At 32.0% G+C, this 25,070-nt stretch overlaps 2 protein-coding genes across 2 annotated transcripts; both read right to left on the bottom strand.

Annotated features, from left to right (window-relative positions):
- Positions 1-3,915: 3,915 nt before the first annotated feature.
- LOC124536936 (basic juvenile hormone-suppressible protein 2-like) lies at positions 3,916-6,987 on the bottom strand. Its single transcript, XM_047113605.1, has 5 exons — positions 6,888-6,987; positions 6,283-6,416; positions 5,360-6,196; positions 5,108-5,280; positions 3,916-5,006 (listed from the first exon to the last, which is right to left on the bottom strand). The coding sequence occupies exons 1-5, from the start codon at positions 6,964-6,966 to the stop codon at positions 3,980-3,982; spliced, it is 2,250 nt and encodes a 749-aa protein (XP_046969561.1). The 5' UTR covers positions 6,967-6,987; the 3' UTR covers positions 3,916-3,979.
- A 7,925-nt stretch (positions 6,988-14,912) lies between these two features.
- LOC124536961 (basic juvenile hormone-suppressible protein 2-like) lies at positions 14,913-17,735 on the bottom strand. The gene is made up of 5 exons (XM_047113648.1): positions 17,623-17,735; positions 17,379-17,512; positions 16,400-17,236; positions 16,144-16,316; positions 14,913-16,028 (listed from the first exon to the last, which is right to left on the bottom strand). The coding sequence occupies exons 1-5, from the start codon at positions 17,702-17,704 to the stop codon at positions 15,002-15,004; spliced, it is 2,253 nt and encodes a 750-aa protein (XP_046969604.1). The 5' UTR covers positions 17,705-17,735; the 3' UTR covers positions 14,913-15,001.
- Between the last annotated feature and the right edge of the window lie 7,335 nt (positions 17,736-25,070).

Here is a 25,070-nt window from a genome sequence, read left to right on the forward strand (position 1 = left end):
TCTGTATCACTCAGTAATACGATTGCATTAACGTGATCTATAGATAAAATAAAATTGGAGTGACTGTTTGTAATATTAAAATAGCCCTTTTTATATTCAATGCATATGTATGTACACGGTACATATACCAGAATAACATATTTTATAATTTTTGTCTTTCTGTCTGTTCGTTTCGGCTAATTTCTGGAACGGCTGGACCAATTTTGTTTTCACTGGCAGGTAACTGACATAATGAGGAGTAACTTCGGCTACGATAATATATTTTTTGTTAAAATTAAACGCGTATAAGGTCGCGGGCACAACTAATATTAACTAAAGAATTATTATGAAACGATAATTTTCGGGTTTGGCATTAAACAGAATATATTCTTTTTTTATCTCAGAAAAATAATTTCAAGTTCAAAGACTTACATATCGAATTTCATTGAAATCCGTTGATCTGCTTAGCATGGATAGTTCATTACATAATGCTACATATCTAAACGAAATAAATCATACACTTTGCGTTGGAAAATGTTATATGCAAAAATAGCTTTGATCCATCCATGAAAAGAAGGGCAAACCAACAACAACTTTGCGTTAAAAATATTTTATTCAAAGAATATTGTGCTGATCTCGAGAAAAACATTGTATTCACTATCATGTTTAAGTGAGTCTATTATGATATAGGCTATAGAAACACATTTTTTTTATATTCATGAGAGCATTTCTACTTACCAACGTGTGGCTCGCTTATGTAATAATCAATAAAAGGTATCAAAATTAAGATTAACTTCATATACTTGGGTGTGTACTGTAACTATAGGTAAAAGGGATATCCAATATTAACACCCAAGGCAAATGGCGATGGAAGGTTATCCAGGGCGGTAGTGATCACTTACAAAAGACTGACCCACCTACCCGCTAAATAAAATAAAATAACAAAACACACAAATTATACTTTATTTTGATTTTTATTTACTTGGTGGTAGGGCTTTCAGGGTAGGTATCACCCACTCATCCGATATTCTACCGCCAAACAACAGTAGATACTTGGTGTTGTTGCGTTCCGGTTTGAATGGTGAGTGAGTCAGTGTACCTACAGCATACTATTCGATACAAGATTTTGTAGATGATAAAAAAGCGTGGAGTTAATACCTGTTGACTTCCAAGCAGGATACATTAATTAAAATAATTGTATTTAATTAACATGACGCTGTATTTTTTAAATGTTAAAAAAGAGTAACTACTGAGTTTCTTGCCGGTTCTTCTCGGTAGAATCTACTTTCCGAACCGGTGGTAGCTTCACTTAATTGTAAAATGACGATTCAAAAGTGCTTATAAAAGCCTACTTGAATAAAGTTTATTTTGATTTTGATTTTTGATTTTACAGGCCCAAGGGACATAACATCTTAGTTCCTATGGTTGGTGGCGCATTGGAGATGAAAGGAATGGTTAATTTTTCTAATAGCGTCGTTGTCTACGGGGTGTGGTGACCACTTACCATCAGATGGCCCATATGCTTATATTCGTCTGCCAACGAATAGCATAAAAAATATATTATTTTATATAACATCAATGACTATAGCTTTGATATCAGATGTAACGCGTATATGTTAATATGTGTTCAGGTAAATGTGTTAAGTGTCGTAACAGCTTTTGACAACATTTGCGGTGAATATTCGTTATCAGAATAACATAATAATGTCACGGATTTTGTAGATAAATTATTTATAACAGCTTTAGCGACGACATTTGTAATATGGATATATTGGAAACCAATATACACGAAGAAGCACTTTTGAATCATTATATAACCCATATACCTACAATTAAATGTATTTGTACGTAGTTGCCTTGCCTTATGAAACTGCGACCTTCTTAATTCTCAGATTAAGAACTTATTCGCATAATTTTTGCAGAGCTTAAGAGTTTTAATGAATAGCTAAGTGAAAAATTTAACAGGAAATTACAAAATGGAACCATTGAAAGTAAAATGCAAGCAAGATGGCCGAATAAAGTTTTGTATCGAAAAAGCAACCTTATAAGTATGATAAATTGTGTGGTACTATTTTCATCTTTATGTCATTAATTTAGAGTGGGAATCTTATAGATGTGTCAAGAGGGCCCATTGGCTAGAACGCATGTATCATAATGGTTGATTGCGAAATCCATTCAATGAAATTCTACCAAATAATACGCAATGATGTAGTTATAGCGTTTGAAACTGGCATTCATCACCACCAACTCAGACTAACTCACTGCTTATTTAAATCCACAAGTAATTAAGTAAGGATTCAAGAGATATATCTATTTATGATTGTTTATTATAAAAATGATAAATTCAATAAGTTTTGTATACAGTTATGTTATAAAATTGATGTATACTAGTTGTATTTCACTGTTATATTAATCTATTATTACTGTAAGAGTATTGTGGCAAAAAATTGAGATTAGTGCTTATAACATTTGATCCTTTTTTCTTGACATAGGATGGTCCAATATGTAAATTGCATGCGTTGGCATTCACGGAATGGACCGTTTGTTTGTTTCTAGGGAATCACTGTCAATCCAACAGGTCATGCTCTCTTTACTATTATTAAAATTGATTTCCTAGGATTCAATTAAATATGGCTGAGGTGGCAAGTGTTGCATGTTTTGTGTAATTTCCAAACGACAAAAAGGAAATAACTTTGACTCCTTGCTTAAATGCTACCTTCAACCCTTTGTTATTCCACATAAGTTATTTCAAGCAAAGGCTGTACTGAAAATATATTTTGCTTATATTAAAGATTCTTACTTGAAAAATTCCTCGCACTGACCCCAGCGCATCGCTTGGATATAAATTTCTAAATTCATCCATAGATAAGTTTAGAATTTTCTTTAAAGATCACGTCGATTTTTACAGTCAGGTCAGGAATATTTAATTTTGGCTCACACTGTATAGATTATACGAGTACAATGATTTTAGAATAAAATGACAAAGTATTCTGGATATTATAAACCTATGTGAGAATTTAAGATGATCCCAAAGATGATAAGAAATTTTGGGACTCGGTAAGATAAGTTAAAATATTGAAACAAAACGATAGTAGCTGATTAAAGCATCAATATCAAAGGTGTACTAAATATTTATCGAAATTACTTTACATATATATTTAATTATTTATTTTTAACATAATAATAAATTGACAGTTTTAAACAAATGACATTTTGATACATTTTAATTTTGGTTTATCGTCCACACAATGACCTGGTCTGTTATTTCGTTAACATCTTCTTTGTCTCGTTTCGAAGTCTTTCATTTAGATTTAAAATTTCATATTCTGTTACGGATATATGGAGGCAAATAGTTTCACAAAAAAGCAATATCATTATTTAGTCCACGCAAGGTTTACCTATTTTAATTAATATGTACATATTATAAGCATCCTTTTAACAATTTGCAAAACTTTGGCCAACAAAATTGGCCAAGCAGTTAAACGGCTTTTTCGACACTCAAAACTTTATTTGTTTATTAAACTAATTTAGTAGTATCTCCGTTACGCTAATTTAGATGCAAAATGTTGAGAAGTTGTCTTAATTGTTTTTAGCCATCTAAATTACCCCGATTGTATTTAGATAGACTTTTGACTTCTTTCACTGGAATTTTGTACCAAAATAATTTTGTGCTTAAAATAGGATGTTATGTATATTTCAGTTATCAATATTATTTTATATTTTATGTTGATGGTTTTGGATAGTTGTACCATAGAAAATTATAAACTGACATTATATGTTGTCTATTGTGTTTTGATATGAAATATATAGTCTAAATATACTCTCGTTTTTGCTTGCTATGTAAAAACAGAATTATAATGAAGTAGTAATAAATAGCTTTTGAAATAGTATTTTAGCAAAAGTTTTAATTGGGTATGTAGAGGGTAAAAAAACATATTTAATATTAGCATATCATTTATTCAGTAAATTCTCCATTTCCTAAGTTTGCAACTTTTGTTTCCTACATGTCATAAATATTGACGTTGCGGTCAAACTTCATGTTGATGTCGACATCCGTGTCCATGTAGTTACCGAAAACTGTCTTGTCTACTAAGTTGTAGTTCCTCAGAACGTATCTATCCCAACGAGTCTTCATGTCACATACTTGTTCTTTGTGGTAGATAAAGATGTCTAAGAATTTCATGTTGGAAGTAAAGAATTTGGTAAGATCAATTGGACGATCAAGGGGGAAACCAAGAGGCATCTTGTCAAGCAGAACAGTGGATCTGAAGTCTACTGTTAAGTCTTTGCGGGTAGTATCGAACATAGTTACGTCAACGTTGTCGACTAACTTCAGGGGTGTAACAATAACGTACAGAACCATCTGCATACCACCAACGCGACCTTTAGGAAGCAGCAGCCTGATTGGGAAACCAGTGTGGTAGTTTCTCAGATCCTTGATCAGGAGATCCCTCATGTCGGTGACAGTGTCAATCTTCTTCCAGAGATCACGGGTCATGATGCGGTCGCGGACAAGGTTGTGCATGTCAATGGAGTTTCTGACAATTGTGTTCTTACCAGTGTTAAGCTTGTACAGGAAAGAGTCAAGTTCAACAAAGTTAAGGCGGTTCACGTTGAGGTCGATTACGCGTCCCAAGTGGTCTACTTTGGGTCCTAAGAACATCCTGACAACACAGTCAACAGCTTTGTCAGACTGAATGTCAACTACTACTTTGAATGGTTGATGATTGAGGCGGCGTTTGCGGACATAGAAGATCATGTCAGATGTAGTCTTTTTAACTTCATCTTGGGTAAGTGTGACTGCGTTAGTCATATCCATTAAGTAGTCATCGAAGTACGTGACAAGTTTGTCGACTACAATGTTGTCAATCTTGACTCCAGGGAATGAGAGATCTTCGTGAGTGTAGCTAGGAAGACGCATTTTGAAGAGTATTAGGAAGTAGCACAAACGTTTTTGCAGTTGGTAGAATACGGGGTCACGTAGAGCCGTTTGGTAGCTGTCGAGAACGCTGGGTACAACGAAGTATCTAAAAATTATAGAAAAAAGTTAATTTAATTATATTTTCCGTTTTTAAGATACATCAATCAAACAGAAGTATAAGAGACCATTTAATTATTTAGGACTTACTTGTCAGTGTTAATCGTGTTCAGGCCAACAACAGCTTTCATTAAAATGAGCAAGTAGCGGTAAGCGTCTACTTGATTTTTAGTGATGTTAACTTTGTCAATAGTGCCGTAGATAAGTTTTCCTAACATTTCAATATCTTCAGTCTTAGTCAGCTCTAATCTTAATCCATTGATCTAAAAAAAACACATTTAAAATTAGTATAACTTGAAGAGATACATTAAACTTAATCTAAATATTGCAATTTATACGTACTTCAACGTAACCTTTAATTATAGCTTCGTTTATAATCTTTTCGTAGTTCTGAACAAGGTTCAATACTCCAATGTTCTTATTGTCTGTCATTACATAGTTGTTGAACCTGACTGGGAACTGAACGCCATTGTGAAGCATCATCCAGGGCCAGTAACCCTTACGAATAGTTTTGTGCCACGAAAGCGTAGGAATATCACCAAGACCGTTGGACAAACGCTCTAAGTAGTATCTAGCAAGAATTTGTTGGTACATGTATAGCGTTAATTCCCAGCGTCTGAACATAAATTTGTTTGTCATAACATCATCTTTCATCCAGAATGGATAGTCGACGTGGAAGTAGTAGTAGTATGTGTTAAGGTCAATGTCTTCAGTAAAGTATCTGAGCCTGTCTTCATCGTTCAAGTAGAAACGACGATCATATACGTTTTCGTCTATAATATAGATATCTTTGTCGGTTTTTTTGATTCCGTAAAAGTCGCACAGCTTAGTGTCAAGAAGACCCTTCTTCATCTTGAGAAGGTAAGCCTTTTGAATGACGTCAGCACGAACGAAGTAGTAAGGATAGATTTCATAAGGTGGTGGGAGAATGATACCCTTGCAATCCTCACGATGTCTGACGGCTACAGTTAGAGCATAAACGAACATGCCTTCGTTAAGGTACAGACGCATCCAGCACGCGGTCTTAATGAAGGTAGCGAAGTCCTTGGCGTAGTACAACATGTGGAACATGGTGACGACCTCTTTAAGTTGACGGTCAACATGAATGGTGAATATTTCACCACGAGGCAGAAAACCGAACTTCAGGTTGTTAAGGAATACTTTGACAACATCTTGTCTCTGTAACAAATAAGAATAGAAATTTTAATAAAATATAAAAGAAGTCCAACAAATTAGATTAATAATATTCAAATTTGCTTTCTTACCGTGTATAGATCAACGTTAGTTTCTATTTTGAAGTCTTTACCGATGTCTTCGATTTCCTTGTACACGACTGGTTCCATAACATGGTTCAGTAGCTTCAAAATGAACATTTGACGTTCCTTTATATCCAGGTTAACTGAAAATTAAAAAGTTTCATATTACGATCTATATAAAAATGAACTTAAAAATAAAAACCAATAATAGCCAAATTGCGAGGTTGCCTCTTGTAATATTTATTTGAGGGATCTTATTCAACCAGGATATTACACGGCTAAGCTAGAGTCAGTATACAGAATATGAATCAAAGAGCAATCAGTGTTATTGCGATCTTTGCGTGGGTGAGCCATTGTAACTATAGAAACAAGAGATATAAAATGTCAACTGCCAAGAAACAATTAAGATTTCAGGAAGCGCCTCTTTCTATTTTTTTTAAATGTGGTAGGATTTATTCCTTCAGGATGTGAGATGGTGCTTTGCCCGAGTTTGAATACGCTCTTCTATATTTTGTTAAGATAAACGAGAAAATAGAATGCATTTAAAATATTATGTTTATGTGAGTTTTATTTTAATTCAATACTTTTTTATCAGAATAATTATGTTATCTTACCGATCGTCTGATCGTTGTAAACCACATGACCAGCGGCCATAGCCGCTAGGCCAAAGACTAAGCACACAATCGCCTTCATGGCTGGTATTCAGACACCAACTGACGATTGCATAGAATGCATCTCTATTTATATTAAAATATTATTGATATCATTGACCTCTATGTTGCATTGTTTGTTACAATTGTAACATTTGTTTTTAATTTTGTAATTACTATAGGTGAAAAGCTATCGCGTATTGTAAAGAAAGTCGAGAACGCTTGGAAGATAAAACATAAGGTTTATTTATAAAACATTTTATCATTCTGTTTTTATATTAGATCAATTTAGATGACAGACCATGCTCCTCCTGATGATAAGTGGTCATATTCACATATAGGCATAGGAAGTGAGAGGCATTTCGGATCCTAAAATTGAGTGATATTAGGTGTATATGTGTTTCTGATGGGTCACTCATCTTTCAAACCGCAAAATATCGTTATAGAATACTATTAAATGTTATGTACTGATAGTTTTATATACTGATAGCGTGGGTGGTACCATTTCCATAGTAATAAGTTGTTGTGTTTCTTATTAATATAATTTTTTTCATTATAAAGTTAAATATAATAATGCATTGTACTTCTAATGTCCTTATCAAGCGTGGGAGTTAATCTGAATTTCAGTAACGAGTGTCTAACTTTAAAGGTTACGGTATTTCTGTGTGTTTCAAATAAATGTTTATCTATATTAATGTAGCGGTTTATTTTATGCATGCCTCATTTATTTTAACATATTAATGTTTCTCTTATATTATTAATTTATTTTAAAGTAATATTGTTCAAAAACGCTAGACGTTTCATAGAAGTACTACTATAATACTATACCGTTACAAAGATTACATATATTTTACACCCATTTACTTAATAATTAAACTTACTCATTTTATTTAACAATATTAGTAAGTATTGATAAATATATAAAGGTAGAATTCTATTCTACTTCTAAATTAAATAGTTTAAGTGGATCCAAATATTGGAGGTATTTGCTTTTTTATAGAATTTATTTTATAAATGGGTTTTAATAAATAATTGTAAAATGATTATTTTTATAAGTAGACAAATATATAATAAATAATTAAATTTAAATAAAAATAAAAAATGTATTTAACGTGTTGAAGATCATTTGAAACTGGATCTATAAATTAGTAAGGAAAATAAAAATATTGGTCTTCGAAATTGTGCATCGGTATTTTATGATAAAATGTTTGATTATTTTCTTAAATAATAAAAACATGTCTCACAAAAACTTTACTTTTAAATACATAGGGCATAGCGTTTCACTTTATTTTTTTCAGTTATGTGAATTAATAAGTTTAAATTATTTTACTTTCTTCATTATCCTAAAAGAAGAAATATTGAAAAGGCAAATACGCCCGCCCACACACGTGTTTTCTCCCACTATACTGCTTTATGTACACATAAAATAATTAAAAGAAGGCAAATGTTATTTGTGAACAGCCAAATTTTGGCGTTGCCTATTGTTATGCAAATACTGTAAAACTTTTTCATACTATAATATATTAATTCATAAAATAATAAATTGAATAGGGATGGATTTTCAGTTATAAATTTTATAAGAATTATGTGTATTGAAATCGAGACACTAGAAAGAGTGTTATGATGTAATAATAATAATAAAGCTTTATTTCTTTCCACAAAACTTACATAACAGAGACATATGAATTCTCATAACTAAAAAATCTTATATACCTTCTAGGTCGGAGAGTAGACTAAGCTTCGATTTATGGTTAAGAAAAAGGGGTTGTTGAATGTGAATACGACGATTCGTCTATTTATTTTATTTCCTTCCACAGCTTAGAGGCATGAATGGCATTCAGCGATGTTTGTGAAGCAGATCTATTCATGCAATTAATTTAGTTTCCAAAGTTACTTTAAGAAACGCATTTTAATAAATTAGAATATTGGAAATAGCTTCTTAATGTATTACATAATAATGTGATATATTATATCGTATTATTAAAAATATAAAATACTTTTGTACAAAGTATAAAATGCTTATCAATAATACTAATATAGTATGTGCATATTAATGTTACAAATAGAGTAATTTTTTAAATAGATATTGTGGTAGGGCTTTGTGCAAGCAAACAACAGTACTCAGTATCGTTGTGTTCCGGTTTGAAGGGTGAGTGAGCCAGTGTAACTACAGGCACGAGGGACATAAAATCTTAGTTCCCACGGTTGGTGGCACATTGACGATGTAAGGAATACTTAATATTTCTTACAGCGTGATTGTCTATGGGTAATGGTGACCACTAACCATCAGGTGGCCCATATGTTCGTCCGCCAAACTATTCCATAAAAAAAACCCGATACACGTTTGCAAAATATACGATTTTACAACAAAATGACAGAATACGTTTATAATGATTTAATCTAAATAAAAAAGAAAGTTAAATAACGTTTATTAAAAAATAAAATAATACTAATGACTTTCTAGATGATAATACGCCTTGGGAATGAAACGATCGTTTGCAGGGTGTGTCAAATAGAAACATGAATAATTGCTTTGCAAATACTATCGTTCAAAGAAAAAATATAAAAGTAAAGGAAAGTTCCGCTGAGTTTATTTCGCTGGTTCATCTTAGGTTGGACGTATTTATTTCCAGTTGTAAGTCATTGTGATACAGTTGTGAGTCCCGAGCCAACGATGGTTTGTTGAAAAAAAAAAAAAACATTTTTAATGTTCGTTATGGAATTGAATTGCTACTTTATTTGATTCCTATTTGTACACGTTACATGAATGATTACTTAAATCCTTATATTGGGAATTGATACAATATATTTAAAAAACAATTAATTTAATGAAAAAGTAAGCGACTTCCAATAAAATTTTATAGGATAATGTGGAATGTAAGCTTTCCCTATTTTCGCTTAAGAAATCAGAAGCAATTTGAAACTGAGCCTTGGGGCTTTATATATAAATAATGTATTTTTATTTATGCTCGAAGAATGAACGAAATTCGATTATTCGCGGGTCTCTGGCATTCTGGATTTCTAATAAAATTAAGCTTTGAAATAGATATTAAAAAAAAAAGAAATATTATTATAAATATATCACAACTAGTTGTTGCCTGTGGCTTTGCTTGCGTTTTCGGGGTTGTCTATGTCCTTGCTTGGACTTCGAGTTTGTTGCATACCAAATTTCATCAAATTCGTTTCGTTGGATTAGCAGCGAAATAGCGACAGACAGATAGACAGGTAGAGATACTTTCACATTTATAATATTAGTAGCAAATACATTTATTAACATAAAAATTAATAACATTAAATGCTTAAATATATACGAATGTGAACTAAAACTAGTTGCTGTATAAATCTTGACCGCGTGGAATGGTGGCAAGAATGCTAGCAGCATTTCCCCGTTGAATCGCAATTCCGATACTCTGGGCAAAAACAAACTAGCCAAAAATAAATAAAAAGAAAACCAGGCAAAAAACCAAAAAAAAATAATAGTATAGATATACAAATTGAATTATCGCTGAAAAATCTTTTCGTCTAATTTCTGTATGTGTATTTTTTTTCGCTAAGCCTAAGTATAGGAGTTAAATTTTCATTACACAGTCGAGCTAGTTTTCATTTGTTTAATGAAAGTCTTGTTTTTCTTATTCGAGTTGTATATAATTTAGAAAACTTATTACATAGAATTATTTTTTTGTAACTAAATTGTTCTAAATGAAAGTACCTATGTTTCTTTTTAATTTACGATTCTACTAACAAAAATATTAAACTGTATTATTGTAGGTAGTTCAATTTACAATGAAATATTTAATCTTTGTTATCAAACCTATTCTATATTTATCATGTAATAAGTAGACAATTTACATATACATAAGTTTTCATCGAATACATAGTGATGTCTGTGTTAATATGAAATTGGTCAGAGGATAGCTGGTACTGTAAGTCACTTTATTTTAATATAATCCTTACTATAATAATATATACAAAAACAGCTATATTAAACACACGTATTGGTGTTTAAAAGTCCTTCGGATAGGTTGTCATTTTATTTATATTTACTGCATCATCTTTACTAATCGTAACAGTAATAGTAACAGCCTGAAAGTTTCCCACTACTGGGCCTCCTCTCCCATTAAGGAGATGGTTTCAAACATAATCCACCACGATGTTCCAATGTTGGTTGGTTGGTTGGTTGGTGGAATACAAACGTGGCAGAATTTCGATGAAATTTGACACATGTAGGTTTCCTCACGATCACGAATTATAAACACAAATAAAGCACATACATATATACATATATATATATATATATATAGTGAGATGCACGCATTCAAACCACTGGGCCATCTCAGCACACATCTTTACATAGATTGATAAATATTCTGACCTCATGTAATTTCTATATTTAATCTTAATCGATGCATTGACCTCGCTTTTTACAATGTATCGATACATTGTAAAAAGCGAGGTCTAAAATATTTTTGGTAGAAATGTTATCAAAGTACATTTTTTATCTGTGTTGATATAAATATTTATTATTATGAAATAATAATATTTTTGCATAGTTAACGTTTGGTGCTGGTTGCTTTGTTTATCTTAAAGAATGTTAATTTAAAAGTAATTTTATGGTTCAATTGACAAAAAAGTTTGGTTTTTATTTTATACTAGCTGTGCCCGCAACCTTTTGGTTGTGTTGTGTGTGTGGCGTGTGGTTTTGCTTTTGATTTAACAAAAAAAATTGTAGCCTAAGTTACTCCTTATTATATCAGTTATAAATATATACGAATGTGAACTAAAACTAGTTGCTGTATAAATCTTGACCGCGTGGAATGGTGGCAAGAATGCTAGCAGCATTTCCCCGTTGAATCGCAATTCCGATCCTCTGGGCAAAAAACGAACCAGCCCTCCTGTCACCAGTGGAGGCAATGAGGCGAGGTGTTATACTTTTGATGAAGCTTTTTGCACCACTACTCCAAGGGCCAAGCGTTTCGACAGCAAATGGAACAAAAAAGTAATTAGACATAATACACGAATATTTAGTTATTTTTTTGGCTTCAGCTTTTTCCGCAGCGGCACCGGCTCTTAACATTGTTTCTCGGATATGAGATGGGGCCAACGTGTCAACACATGTAGCGTCCCACACAAGGGCCCGACCTCTTTTAATTGATTTACCATCTCACCGGATCATACGCGGGAGAGAAAAATAGAGCATCTCTTTTTATTCAATATTAATGATGGAAAGTAAAGTAAAATATGGGGATCTACTACAAAGACTAACATTAAAAAAATACAAATCGTTCAAAATAAACTTATTAAAGCCCTATTTCGTTACAACTACCTTACACCAACTACAGAGTTGTATAAAAAAACTATTTTATTTTTCAATATTAAACAATTATTCACATTCAAGACATGCATTCTAGTAAAAAAAAATACTGAAAAAACACATACATACTAATATAACATTAACACAGCGCACCTTCAGTCACAGTCTAAGGAATAAATACAAAATTTATGTTCGTCATCCACTAACAAAAACATCTGGAAAGAACAATATACTTTTTGAGGGAGCTCAGCTTTTTAACAATTTGCCACATACTATAAAAGAAATGGAAAATATAAATGTATTTTAAAAAAAAAAAAACTAAAGCTGTATATTAAAGAAAAAATCCTATAATAATAAAATTGTAAGTTTGTTTATACTTTGTTTAAAATAATTTTATAAAATATGTATTTAAATTTCTTCTTTGTTTAGTTATATCTGTGTGATGCATGCTTCCAAGATACGAGAACTCTAAATTTTGTAATCTAGTATATAATATTCTGTAATCTCATTTAAGTGAATTGTAAATTCTTATGAGAAATAAAGTTCTTTAACCACAAATAACAGCCTGTAAATTTCTCAGTGCTGGGTTAAGACCTCCTCTCCCATTGAGAAGATGGCTTGGAACATATTCCATCACGCTGTTCCATTGCGGGTTGGTGGAATAAACATGTGGAAGCATTTTAATGAAATTAGACACATGCCGGTTTCATCACGATGTTTTCCTATGCCGCCGAGCACGAGATGAATTATAAACACAAATTAAGCACATATATATAGTAGTGCTTGTCTGGGTTTGAATCTGAAATCATCGGTTAAGATGCAAGAGTTCTAACCAATGGTCCAGCTCGGCTCTCAAGATGGAAGTCCTATAATAATAGTAACAGAATCATCTCAAAACGAATTTACGTAATCAAATAAGAACCGATCCTTTAAATATGATCGCTAAAGCCAATTCAATTGCAATTATTACATTTATGGAATAAATATAGTTTGGTATCACTATATTTCGTACAACTATTTGTACCCAGTCAGTTATTTATACAATAAAATATTTTTTAAAAAAAATAGCACCGACTTCAAAGTGATCAGTAAAAAAGTAATAAAATAATTTGATTTTGATGATTGAAGACTCCTTATTTGAAGTCGCTTAAAAATAACGTGATAATAATCTATTCTATAACCATAAATTAAATTAAATAGTCATTGTTTGAACACACTAATCTCAGGATGGATCTGAGAAGCAATTTCATTGTAACGATTATGAAGCGTTCCCGATTCTGTTCCAATCAAACTTCGACTATTCCTTATGAGAATAAAGGTATATTCCTTAGGAAAATAAACCTCAGTTGAATCGTTATCGATATGAATAAATAAATTGGTTACGTACTCGTATCGGCTATGATTTGATACCAATATTATATTAGATCAAACTTCGACAGATCCGGATTTTCTTATTCTACTAACACAACTTGATTGTTGTGTTTAGTAGAATAAGAAAAAGGTTCGCTTCGATTAATTGGCGACTTGATGGTAGAATAGGAATTCTTATTGACGTGAGAAATGTAATACATGAAGATTTAAACTTATAAAGAAAGGTATACAATATACATTATATAAAATCATGATCATGCACGATCATCCAAGCTGTAACTTATAATGTTAGGTGAAGCTAGTAAAATTTTCTTAATACTTTTTGAAAGGACTGACTGACATAGAACCCTAAATTTTGTATCTAATAAAATAAAAATTATTTATAGAGTAATTCGTAATAGCTGCTGTGAATATGGAAATCGTTATTAAAAGGCCATTCATTACTTTAGAGGACTTCATCAAATTAGAATGAATATTTGGATGAAAATTGGTATTTTAGTAAGGTAGACTTTGTCCGTTTAATCTGCCCACCTATGACCATCTCACAAATGTCAGGCTGTTATTGATATTATTTGATAGAAAAAAAAAGAAAACAAAAACATTTGGTCTGATCTGATATTTGAATTCGAGAGCTCTGTATATGAAACCTTATAATACGAATATGATGTATAGATTTCTGTGTGGTATATTATAAAAGTTTACATCACCCTAACCTTCGAAAAATATTCTATTTGATATAATTTTACCTGGTGAATGACTGATCAATACATAAAACAGCTGGTTTTAAGAGTGGTATAGGAGATTAAAGTTTATATAGAGATTTTCCATTTCTGATGTAATAAATAGAATTTGGTATTAAGGCCTATGTATTGGCGTATTTGTCAAAATAAACTTATATATATTATTTGAAAATTTTGAAAATTTATCAACATATTGGAGAAACATTTATTAAATATAATAATAATAATTGCAATGACATGATACTATAACCTTTTACACAAGAAGTGAGATTCGAACGGATTTGAAATTCAATCCATAGCCATCTCGGCTGTATGATAAAAATAATATTTAAATACTTTTTTCAATTTAATTACTAAAGATGATGATTACAATGATTATAATTACGTTTTTTGTATGTAATTAAATAAGGCAAATAATGTAATGATATGAGAAAAAAGAAGAGAGTTTTGTTATGAGAGTTGTCACATAAGATGGAAAATACTTGTAAAGGTTTTATATTTTAGTTATAAATAAGAGGTTACTCTTTCACTTATGAATTTTAGAAAGGCATAATAAAACATCTAAAATAATAAATAATTCATTTTATTTATAATATACATACATTGCTTTTAAGTTATAGGGAGTATCGTCGTATTTTAGGCAGATTTCTTTGGATTTACATATCGAAGTATTTGACGTCTCTGTCAACTTTAGTGTTGATATCAACATCAGTGTAGTAGTCGTTCACCAATGGAGTCATGCCAACTAAGTCGTAGTTTTTCAATACATAACGATCCCAACGGGTCTTCATATCACAAACCTGTGGCTTGTGGAAGATGATGACATCTAAGAACTTCATGTTTGGTGTGAAGAATTTAGTAAAGTCGATCTGGCGGTCGAATGGGAAACCAAGTGGCATTTTGTCTAGAAGTACAGTGGATCTGAAGTCGACAAAGAGATCTTTACGGGTTGTGTCAAGGATGGAAATATCGATGTTGTCAACTAACTTCAAGGGAGTTACAATGACGTATAACATCATTTTTAAACCACCAATGCGACCTTTAGGCAAGAGGAGCCTTGTGGGGAAACCAGTGTGGTAGTTCCTGAGATCCTTGATCAAAAGGTCTCTCATGTCAGTAATAGTATCCAGCTTCTTCCAGAGGTCACGGGTCATGATGCGGTCACGGACAAGGTTGTGCATGTCAATAGAGTTCCTCATAATTGTGTTCTTGCCTGTGTTGAGTTTGTACATGAAAGAGTCCAGTTCAACGAAGTTAAGGCGGTTAACGTTGAGATCGATCAAGCGGCCAAGGTGGTCTTCCTTGGGTCCTAAGAACAACCTTACTACACAATCGACTGTCTTGTCGGACAAAATGTCGAAGGTAACTTTGAATGGCTGGTGATTAAGGCGGCGTTTGCGTACAAAGAATACCATATCAGATGTGGTCTTTTTGAGTTCCTCGTCGTTGTAAGTAACTGCATTGGTCATGTCCATTAGGTAGTCATCGAAGTAAGTAACAAGCTTGTCAACCACTACGTTGTCGATTTTAACACCTGGGAAGTACAATTCTTCGTAGGTGTAGCTAGGTAGGCGCCTCTTGAAGAGAATCAACAAGTTGCAAAGACGTTTCTGCAGTTGGTAGAATACTGGGTCGCGGAGAGCAGTTTGGTAATTGTCTAAGACAGAGGGTACGACGAAGTATCTGAAAAAATAATGGTCAATTAAAACAAACAAATATGTATGTAATAAAGATACTTTCTATACAAACTTTAATAACTAAAACACTATTTAATTTATTTTTTATGATTATAACTTACTGGTCGTTAGTCCAGGTGTTAAGGCCAATCACTGCCTTGATTAAGATGAGAAGGTAGCGGTAGGAGTCCACCTGAAGTTTAGTCAAGTCAGTCTTCTCAATTGTACCGTAAATGAGCTTGCCAAGTACTTCTACATCTTCGGGTTTGGTCAGGTCAAGCCTGATGCCATTAATCTGTAACAAAATTTTCAATTTATATATGTATATATTTACTAAACTATATAAAAAGATATACATGTGTTTGAAACATAAGTTACCTCAATGTATCCTTTGATGATTGCTTCGGTAATGATTCTTTCATAATCCTCCAAAAGTTTCGTAACGCCAATATCTTTGTCACCAACAATCAATTGGTTGTTAAACCTAACAGGCATCTGAACACCATTGTGGAAAAGCATCCAAGGCCAGTATCCCTTTCTGATTGGCTTGTACCAAGACAGATTCATGATATCACCGAGACCGTTGGAAAGACGTTCCAAATAGTATCTAGCAAGAATTTGCTGGTAGACATACATAGTGAGCTCCCAACGCCTCATCATGAATTTGTTCGTGATAAAATCATCCTTCATCCAGAATGGATAGTCAACATGGAAGTAGTAGTAGTATGTGTTAAGATCAATGTCTTCAGTGAAGTATCTGAGCCTGTCTTCGTCATTCAGGTAGACGCGAGAGTCGTACACGTTTTCATCAATAATGTAAATGTCTTTGTCGGTTTTCTTGATTCCGTAGAAATCGCACAGTTTGTTATCGAGAAGACCCTTTTTCATTTTAAGCATATATGCTTTCTGAATAACGTCGGCACGGACGAAGAAGTATGGGTAGATCTCGTAAGGTGGGGGAAGGATGATGCCTCTGCAGTCTTCACGATGTCTGACAGCCACAGTGAGGGCATACACAAACATACCTTCGTTCAGGTAAAGACGCATCCAGCATGCAGTCTTAATGAAGGTGGTAAAATCTTTAGCGTAGTACAGCATGTGGAACATAGTGACAACCTCTTTGAGTTGACGGTCAACGTGGAGAGTGAAAATTTCACCACGGGGTAAGAATCCCATATTCCAGTTGTTGAGGAATACTTTGACTACATTTTGTTTCTGAAATTAAAAAATAAATTACTATTAAAAATAGGCCAAACAAAATGTAATAAAAAAGCCGTTTAATATTAACAAATAGACTTTTTAAAAAGATACAGATTAAACGGAGTCTTTGTTATTTATTATTAGACTTATAACTTACAGTGTACATGTCCATGTTGTCTTCGATTTTGAAGTTCTTGCCGATGTCTTCAATGTCCTTGTACATAACAGGTCCCATAACGTTATTCAGCAGCTTCAGGATGAAGAACTGCTTCTGTTTAACGTCCATGGTAACTGCAAGTGGAATATCATTTTTATTTTTTAATTTATTTTTTTAATTCAATATATTTTGTTCTGAATTGTACTTGTATGCTATTAACGTTGTTATAAATTGTAAATCTTACCCAAAGTTTGGTCACCGCCGACATCGGGACGGGCTGCGGCGAGAGCCGCGAGACCTAGCACGAAGCACGCTACCACCTTCATGGTTGTGCCGACTAACTGTGCTGATTGCTCGGCGTAGCACTATTTTATACTGGTGCTGTATCGTATGTAACTGACCTATACACTATTATTTTTTGATAACTTTTAAGACGTCATTATAATTATTCCATTGGAGCGTTGATAGCTTATCACCTGGGAGAAAATAATTTCATTCTGGAGATAAACACTATTATTTACTTTTACAGTAGAAACAAATAATGTTATATTAAAAAGTATATATATTAATTAGAACCTTATTATAATTACTAATACATTTTATTAAAGATTTTTTGTTTCAAAACGTCACTTAACTACTGTTGTTAAATATTTAAAAAAAATCTTGTTAAGAAATTTAATGCTGGAAGGATTTTTTCCATGTTCGAAAAATAAAAGAGTTTGTTAAAAAATTAGACTTATTCATCATCATTACATAATATAAAACAATTCGCTTACTGCTTCAGTCTGTCTTTATGTATGCTTGGATCTTTGAAATTGCACAACGGATTTTGATGCGGTTTTTTAATAGATAGAGTGATTCGAGAAGAAGGTTTTTGTATATAAATACATGGCCAATATACTAAAGAAGCACTAATAATTTTCTAATGTGACGTCGTAAGTAAACAAATCTATACTTATAATAAATCTGTAGGGAAGTCAATTCTGTACATGAAATATTTTTCCAAAATAACTATCAGGGGTCGATACTAATGGCAAAAATACAATCAGTAAAATTTTTGTCTGTCTGTCTGTCTGTCCGTATAACCGTTATAGAAACAAAAACTACTCGACGGATTTTAAAGAAACTTGGTACAATTATTTTTCATACTCCTGAGCTGGTTATAGTATACTTTTCATCTCGCTAAAATCAATAGGAGCCTGGATGTTGAGAAAACGGTAGAACATACTCCCTATTTTAAGCGTCCGTTACGTGTACAGCCTTAATGGTTAATGGTACACAGAAATCATGTATTACGGAAATGTTCTCCTTAAAATTATATAAAATATTACCCACGACAGCCTATGTCTATCTTTTACGGTTGACTCACAATAACACGTGACACTCCCAATAGCTTAGTAGTTCGAAGCTTTTTGATTATATTTGTCTATTACTACGTTTTTAACACTCTCAATCATCCCAAATTAAAAAAGTTAACAGTATTTACTATTCCATATTAAAGAATTATAGAAATCGGTATAGAAACATCAAAGTTATACATGAAATACGCTAATAATAAGGCTATCGCCCGTTAATACTAAATCTATACTACTATATAAAACTCTAGAGTCTTTCTGTACGCTTATTTTTGTCGTAATTCGTCATAAGTATTCTTTTTATGATTGACTGACGTAATTTTTGTCTGTCTGTCTGTATATTCTGCTTAAACTCGAGAATTTTTATAAAGATCGGTGCAGCTGGCACCGATCTTTATAAAAATTGGTATACAGGAAAAACATGTGCTTGCGCAAATCATAGGCTATCTATATATACAAAAGTGGATGTAATGGTATTATGAAAATTGGTATTTATATCTACTGTTTTATGATGTCCCCATCGATGTAACTCACCACCAGGTGGCACTGCGATATAAAAATTTCTACACCGTTCAACCGATTGTCATGAAAATAATAAACGTAAGTACAAGTATTTTTTTATGGAGAAAGTGATTATTTCATCCGTAACATAAAAAATAACCAACAGATGGCACTTACGTGTATCACGATGCACTTCTATAATTATGAAATATTAAAAAAAGTAATGAAATTAAATATATTGAAAAAGCATACAAACTAACTTAATTTCCGTCATATGTCAATAAACATAAAATGATCACAACTATAATATTGTTTGCCATTTTCATTTTAAAATAATTATAAATTACATATACGAAAAGAAGTGATCAGCTGTTTTGATTATAAGAAAGTAAACAATAATCATAACTGGTAAGTATACTCATAGCTCCAATAACAATTAATCTTTAGTATAAAATGTAAACGTAAGACAAGTAACCAAAAAAAACTACTTACTTATATAAATAGAAACCACCATGCCATTGAAGAAACAAAAGATCGGAACATCAACAAATGTATGCGCAGCGTCATCCAAAAGAGCTACGGAAACAACACACCAACAAGAAATAGGTATAGAAGCAAATAGAATCCAAATTTCCACTTTGAGAGCTGCCAAAACAGTTGGTCAACGTAATGATCAAGTTTCAGATCTCCGAACAAGCATCTTCATCAAGAGATATTGAAAAACCTGACGAGCGAGCCCAACGACTGGATGATCAACGATTAAAATAGACTAAGTCAAGAACTAGACCTAATCTCAATAAATCAGCCTTCAATTACGATATAGGTTATGATAACAAAATGCATCCCGATGTGATCATTGGTTCAATGAATATAGTATGCCCATTGTTACGCTATGATGTTTAAAATAACCTGCTGGTATGTGCTACTCCACTGGCAAAGTGTATTTACCACAACTGGTTGAACCATTAAAATATTTTCTTATCTACGTTATTGGAACTGCTAAGGAGTCTCAATATTTTCTTCAGTATATTACAATTCATGCTTTCAAATGACATCGTTTGGAGCAACAAATATTGTACAATACAATAATTTCGCGTCTGCGTTTAAAGTGTATCATAGATTGGTTCACTTCTGCCAGTATCTAAATAAAATTTCCCCCAGTTTCTGGACATTTATTTAATGGACAATGTAGAAAAAGATTGATCTTCGATGCATGTTCAGTACCACAACTAATCGAGAAATCATCGCTAAATTTAGGATTATGCTTTAAGAAAATAATTGTTTAGTTAAAGATTTTAAAACTGTTCTAGAAGGTGAAACAACAAATGATTCAAAGTCATTATCAATGCAGAGCATGAAAGGCATTTTAATGCTCCCATAGCCCCTGAACTCACAGTTGTAATTGTCGGTACAGAAATTACAAAACGAGGTAATGTTATCACTACGCGACACAAAAACAATCAAGGTGTCGCTGAAACACATCAATCGTATGACAATTATTACGATTATACAATTCTGTTTCTGCGAGCAGAAGATGGATATGCTCTCGGACTGTATCAAAATAATCTCACGAGGCTCTTCGTACAGATCTTCGTACAGTGGAAGTCCAAAACATATGAACGAATATGCTCAGGATACTTTGACATACGTTCGAAAGTATTGAGAAGGTGGTAAATGTGAGAGGATGTGTTGGTGTGACGCAAACCTTTACAGACTATAGAAATTTAATTAAAATTTTCATCGTACCAACTTTACATCGAGATTATACCATCAAAAATATTTTCATAAATCATATCTGTTTCCGGATTCAACAAAAAGAAGATGTGATCTTGACAAATAAATTTATGGGTGTTATGACCTATCTGCAGCCTATCGAGAACATCATTGAAGAAGATGAAATAGATGACGAATATTAAATGAATTAGATCTCGCATGTTACTTGAGTTGTTTCTTTATTATTTGTTCATTGTTGATGATCAGAAATTAATTACGAAATTAAAAATGTATTTTTCTGCGACTAATGCCCAGCGAAGCGGGCGGGTATAGCTAGTTCTTTAATATATTGAGTATCATATATGTACAATCAGCATTGCACCCGTGCGGAGCCGGGTCGGGTCGCTAGTTTGAAATATAGTTATTATTTGTTAGATAAGTTTAATTCTTGAAAAATAATATCAAAGACATTTTAATGACAAATTAATTTATGCCACAAACGCGAGGAAAGTACCATTTTTTACACTAAAAGACTCTAAATGTTCCACTAATGGTTGAGATCTTCCTCACTGCTTATTCCACCACAATGCTCTAATGTGGGTTGGTGGATTAACATTTACAGAACCGCCCGACATGTTTCCCGACAATGTTTTCCTTAACATTAATAATAAACACAAATTAAGATAATTAAGTTCGGGGCCGTCTGTTACAAGTCATTAGGCTCTGCTAGGTGCAGACCTCTTTGGTGATACTTTTTCCTATTGCCTTAGTATCTTGGGACAATACAGACAGACTTTTGAAACTTAGTGTTGATTCTCTTCGTGGAAGTTTTCAATTACGAACATTTCATTTAGATTTCCTTATTTTTCTACGATAGCCGCAGAATGAGATAAAGTTGTGATTTGCTGGAAACGATACTGCAATTATAAAATATGATACATACATTAAAATTATGTTATTGTACTACTTTAAAGTGGATTAATGGATGAGTTATACTTTACACTTCAATAGTTTTAAAGATTTTTTTTTAATATATACCGATATGCTAAAAGCTTTTCAGATTATATATAAAATCTCAAGTACCACTTCTATGCGTCTAAGTCGACTTTAAACGACCCAACTGAGACAAAAAAATTAAGTAACTCTACGAGAAATTAATGGTTGTCGTTTTTGTTTTTTTTTTCTGTTGGAGGATGGGCCGATGATCCTGATGGTCACCACCAACAATAAACATTTATGCCGTAAGAATTTCGCTAATGTTTGGTATAAATTAGTAGAAATTCAACTAATAATAAAACATTTTACAATGCCAAAATATTGCTGATTATTTACTATATGGTTCTTTTTAAAAGAAATGACATAATTATAGTCCGAGAGCCAGTGATCGGCAGACTTACGTTATAGCATTCTATCCCTAAAGGGGTGAAATAAGGTTTGAAAGTTTGTATGGTAAGTCTGCTGATCATTGGCTCTTAATCTATTAGGACAATACGAAAAATCAGAGTGACAACTTTTGTTTTTATATTTAGTTAGTGAATGTTTATTAAAATAGTTCAGATCATTGTTATCATATATTTTTATCTTCTCGTATTCAGAGGTAAAGAAATATATCGGCAGCAAATCCACGTATATCGCATGATACTCTGTCAAATAAATCTATATTCTATATAAGATAATCTGTGTAAAAGTAGAGACCGAATAATTATCAAACTTCCTTCTTAAGATAAGCCCCAGAATCATCATTTACTTATATTTCTTATTTACTCTATATTTTTGTGTACAAAAACTGTGAAAGGAATTGACAGTAATATTCGATTTTTTAAAAATCGATTTTAGCGATGTTATATATTATTTGGAGATAATGTTATTAATTATTCAAATTTAAATTAAATATTACACAAGGTACTTAACGCCTTTTAAAGACTGCTAATTTATTTTAACCTAAGTTTAAATACGACGTGGTTCTATGTAATGATTTTTAAAACATATGCAATTCAAAATTAATAATGAGGTACAAAGCAAAAATGTTAGCGTCATTTAGCCGGTGTATTTTTATAGTAAATTTACGAGTACTTATTATGAAATAATATCTCAACCAAATTGGTAAAGGTTGACTCGACGATTAAAAAATACCTAATATATTCTTAAGTACAACAATACTGATGTATATTATCTTGCAACAAAGTAAGTTGTTTGTTCCTCGTATTTATATAATAATAATGTTTTGATAACGAGGGAAAGTTTTTCTGCAAAACAAATAAATTATAATAAAAATAAAAGTCTAACAACATAGGACGGAGATGGACCAGTAGTTAGAACGCGTGCATTTTGACCGGAGATTGTGGGTTCATAACAAGCTAAGCGCCACTTAATTTTCATGTACTTAATTTTACAGGCTTCTATTTACTTGTATAATATATGTTTATTTTATATTTACAATTTTACTTACAGTAGGTATATTATAAAATAAGTAATAGTTGACTACACATATGTATAATTCCAGATTGATTTTCTTTAATTTAAGTATTTATATAGCTTTTTTTTAATTTAAATATTAGTGTTTTTTTAATGATATATATAAACCAACGAAATACCATAAAAACTTTTTAGTTATTAGGTAACATACGTTCTTTTTTTAAACCAATATCGTGAAAAACGAAGTTTTTAATACTATTTCATTCGGTCTAACAATCTAAATGACACGATGATGTGGTGAATTGATAGTAAAACGTTAATGTATTTTTATACAATAAAGTATTCAATACAGAAATGGAGTTCGACTAATGAACCGTTGTATACATAAAATCATATAATACTATGTGGCATTCAATTTATAAAAGGTGTATCTTTTGATAGTATTTCTGAATGATCTGAAAACGAAACGTTTATTGAAAGAAACCTTCTATTTTAGTAGGCCATTATAAATATAAAGATATTTAGGTTAATATTTGTGGGTTTTTATAACATTTCATGTCTAATTTAATTTACTTCGACCCTTATATGTTTGAAATTTGTGTATAATATTAGACTAGTTTAAAGCAATGTTCACGTTGTAGAGTGCAAAATTAATTAATTTAATTGTATATTGACTCAGCTTTGCCAGATCAACTAAGTATATATTACTTCACTTTTATTCTCCTACTAAATTGGATTATCTAGTTGTATTCCAGCTTTTAGAAGTTGTGTTATTGCAGACTCGAGGGACATAACTTCTTAGTACCAAAGATTGGTGGTGCATTGGTGATACAAGAAATGATTGATATTACAGTGACAATATAAAAGTAACAGCCTGTATATTTCCCACGGCTGATTAGGAGCATGTTCCACCACGCTGCTATAAGGCTCACACATTTCAGAATTTCGTATATACAGTGCCAATGTATAGAAGCCATCATATGGTCCATTTGAAAGCCCGTCGACCTATTAGAAATATGTATATTTTCTATATGAAGAATAATGTATTAACTCATTTGAATTGATGTACGAGTGCTCTGCTTGGGAAAAAAGTATACCCTTTGTAATAAGCTTATTGTATTCCTAAAAATAATGGAATAAGTAGTTAAGATATACCTAATTATGTTTTCATTTCCTTTGTTTTTGTTTTGCCCTATATTACTCATGAATAACTTAGTAAGCATTATCAATACGTAGGTTGTCGTAGGTTGGATAAAATATAATATACACATTGCTTTTCCTGTTCGATTCTATGAGGATATTTTATGTGAAGCGATACAGATGTTACTTGAGGATTATCTTAAATGTTTTTATATTTTAATGCATTGCTATTAATTATTTCGATTTTCAATACAAACTTTTTTACTTTTTATATTATTATATTTTACTTAGAACAAAATTAATACGTTGCATTAAACGTCTCAAAAATATCTTCCTAATCACACCTACGAATGTTTATTTTGGGCTTATAATAAAAATGGGATCACGCTATTTACCTAAAGGGATTAGGTATAGGGTCGTTGTAAGTACGAAAATAATGAACACATTTGTCACAAAATGGAGTTGATAACGATCTCTATAGCGATTTAAATATTTATATGTATTCCAATAATATAAATGCGATTATAACTCTGTTATAAAATTTGATATTTGAACCCGAAGAATTCCT

The sequence above is a fragment of the Vanessa cardui genome, chromosome 17 (genome assembly GCF_905220365.1).
Source record: "Vanessa cardui chromosome 17, ilVanCard2.1, whole genome shotgun sequence".
Taxonomy (NCBI): domain Eukaryota; kingdom Metazoa; phylum Arthropoda; class Insecta; order Lepidoptera; family Nymphalidae; genus Vanessa; species Vanessa cardui.

What these genes read in the sequence shown, in the direction of transcription:
- LOC124536936 (XM_047113605.1), bottom strand. Translation starts at nt 6,966, where the DNA reads ATGAAGGCGATTGTGTGCTTAGTCTTTGGCCTAGCGGCTATGGCCGCT. An exon ending in TTACAACGATCAGACGATCG is followed by an intron (nt 6,417 to 6,887) that starts GTAAGATAACAT and finishes TTTAATTTTCAG; the next exon opens with TTAACCTGGATATAAAGGAA. An exon ending in CTAACGTTGATCTATACACG is followed by an intron (nt 6,197 to 6,282) that starts GTAAGAAAGCAA and finishes TATTTGTTACAG; the next exon opens with AGACAAGATGTTGTCAAAGT.
- LOC124536961 (XM_047113648.1), bottom strand. Translation starts at nt 17,704, where the DNA reads ATGAAGGTGGTAGCGTGCTTCGTGCTAGGTCTCGCGGCTCTCGCCGCA. An exon ending in TCATCAAAGGATACATTGAG is followed by an intron (nt 16,317 to 16,399) that starts GTAACTTATGTT and finishes ATTTTGTTACAG; the next exon opens with ATTAATGGCATCAGGCTTGA. An exon ending in AACACCTGGACTAACGACCA is followed by an intron (nt 16,029 to 16,143) that starts GTAAGTTATAAT and finishes TTATTTTTTCAG; the next exon opens with ATACTTCGTCGTACCCTCTG.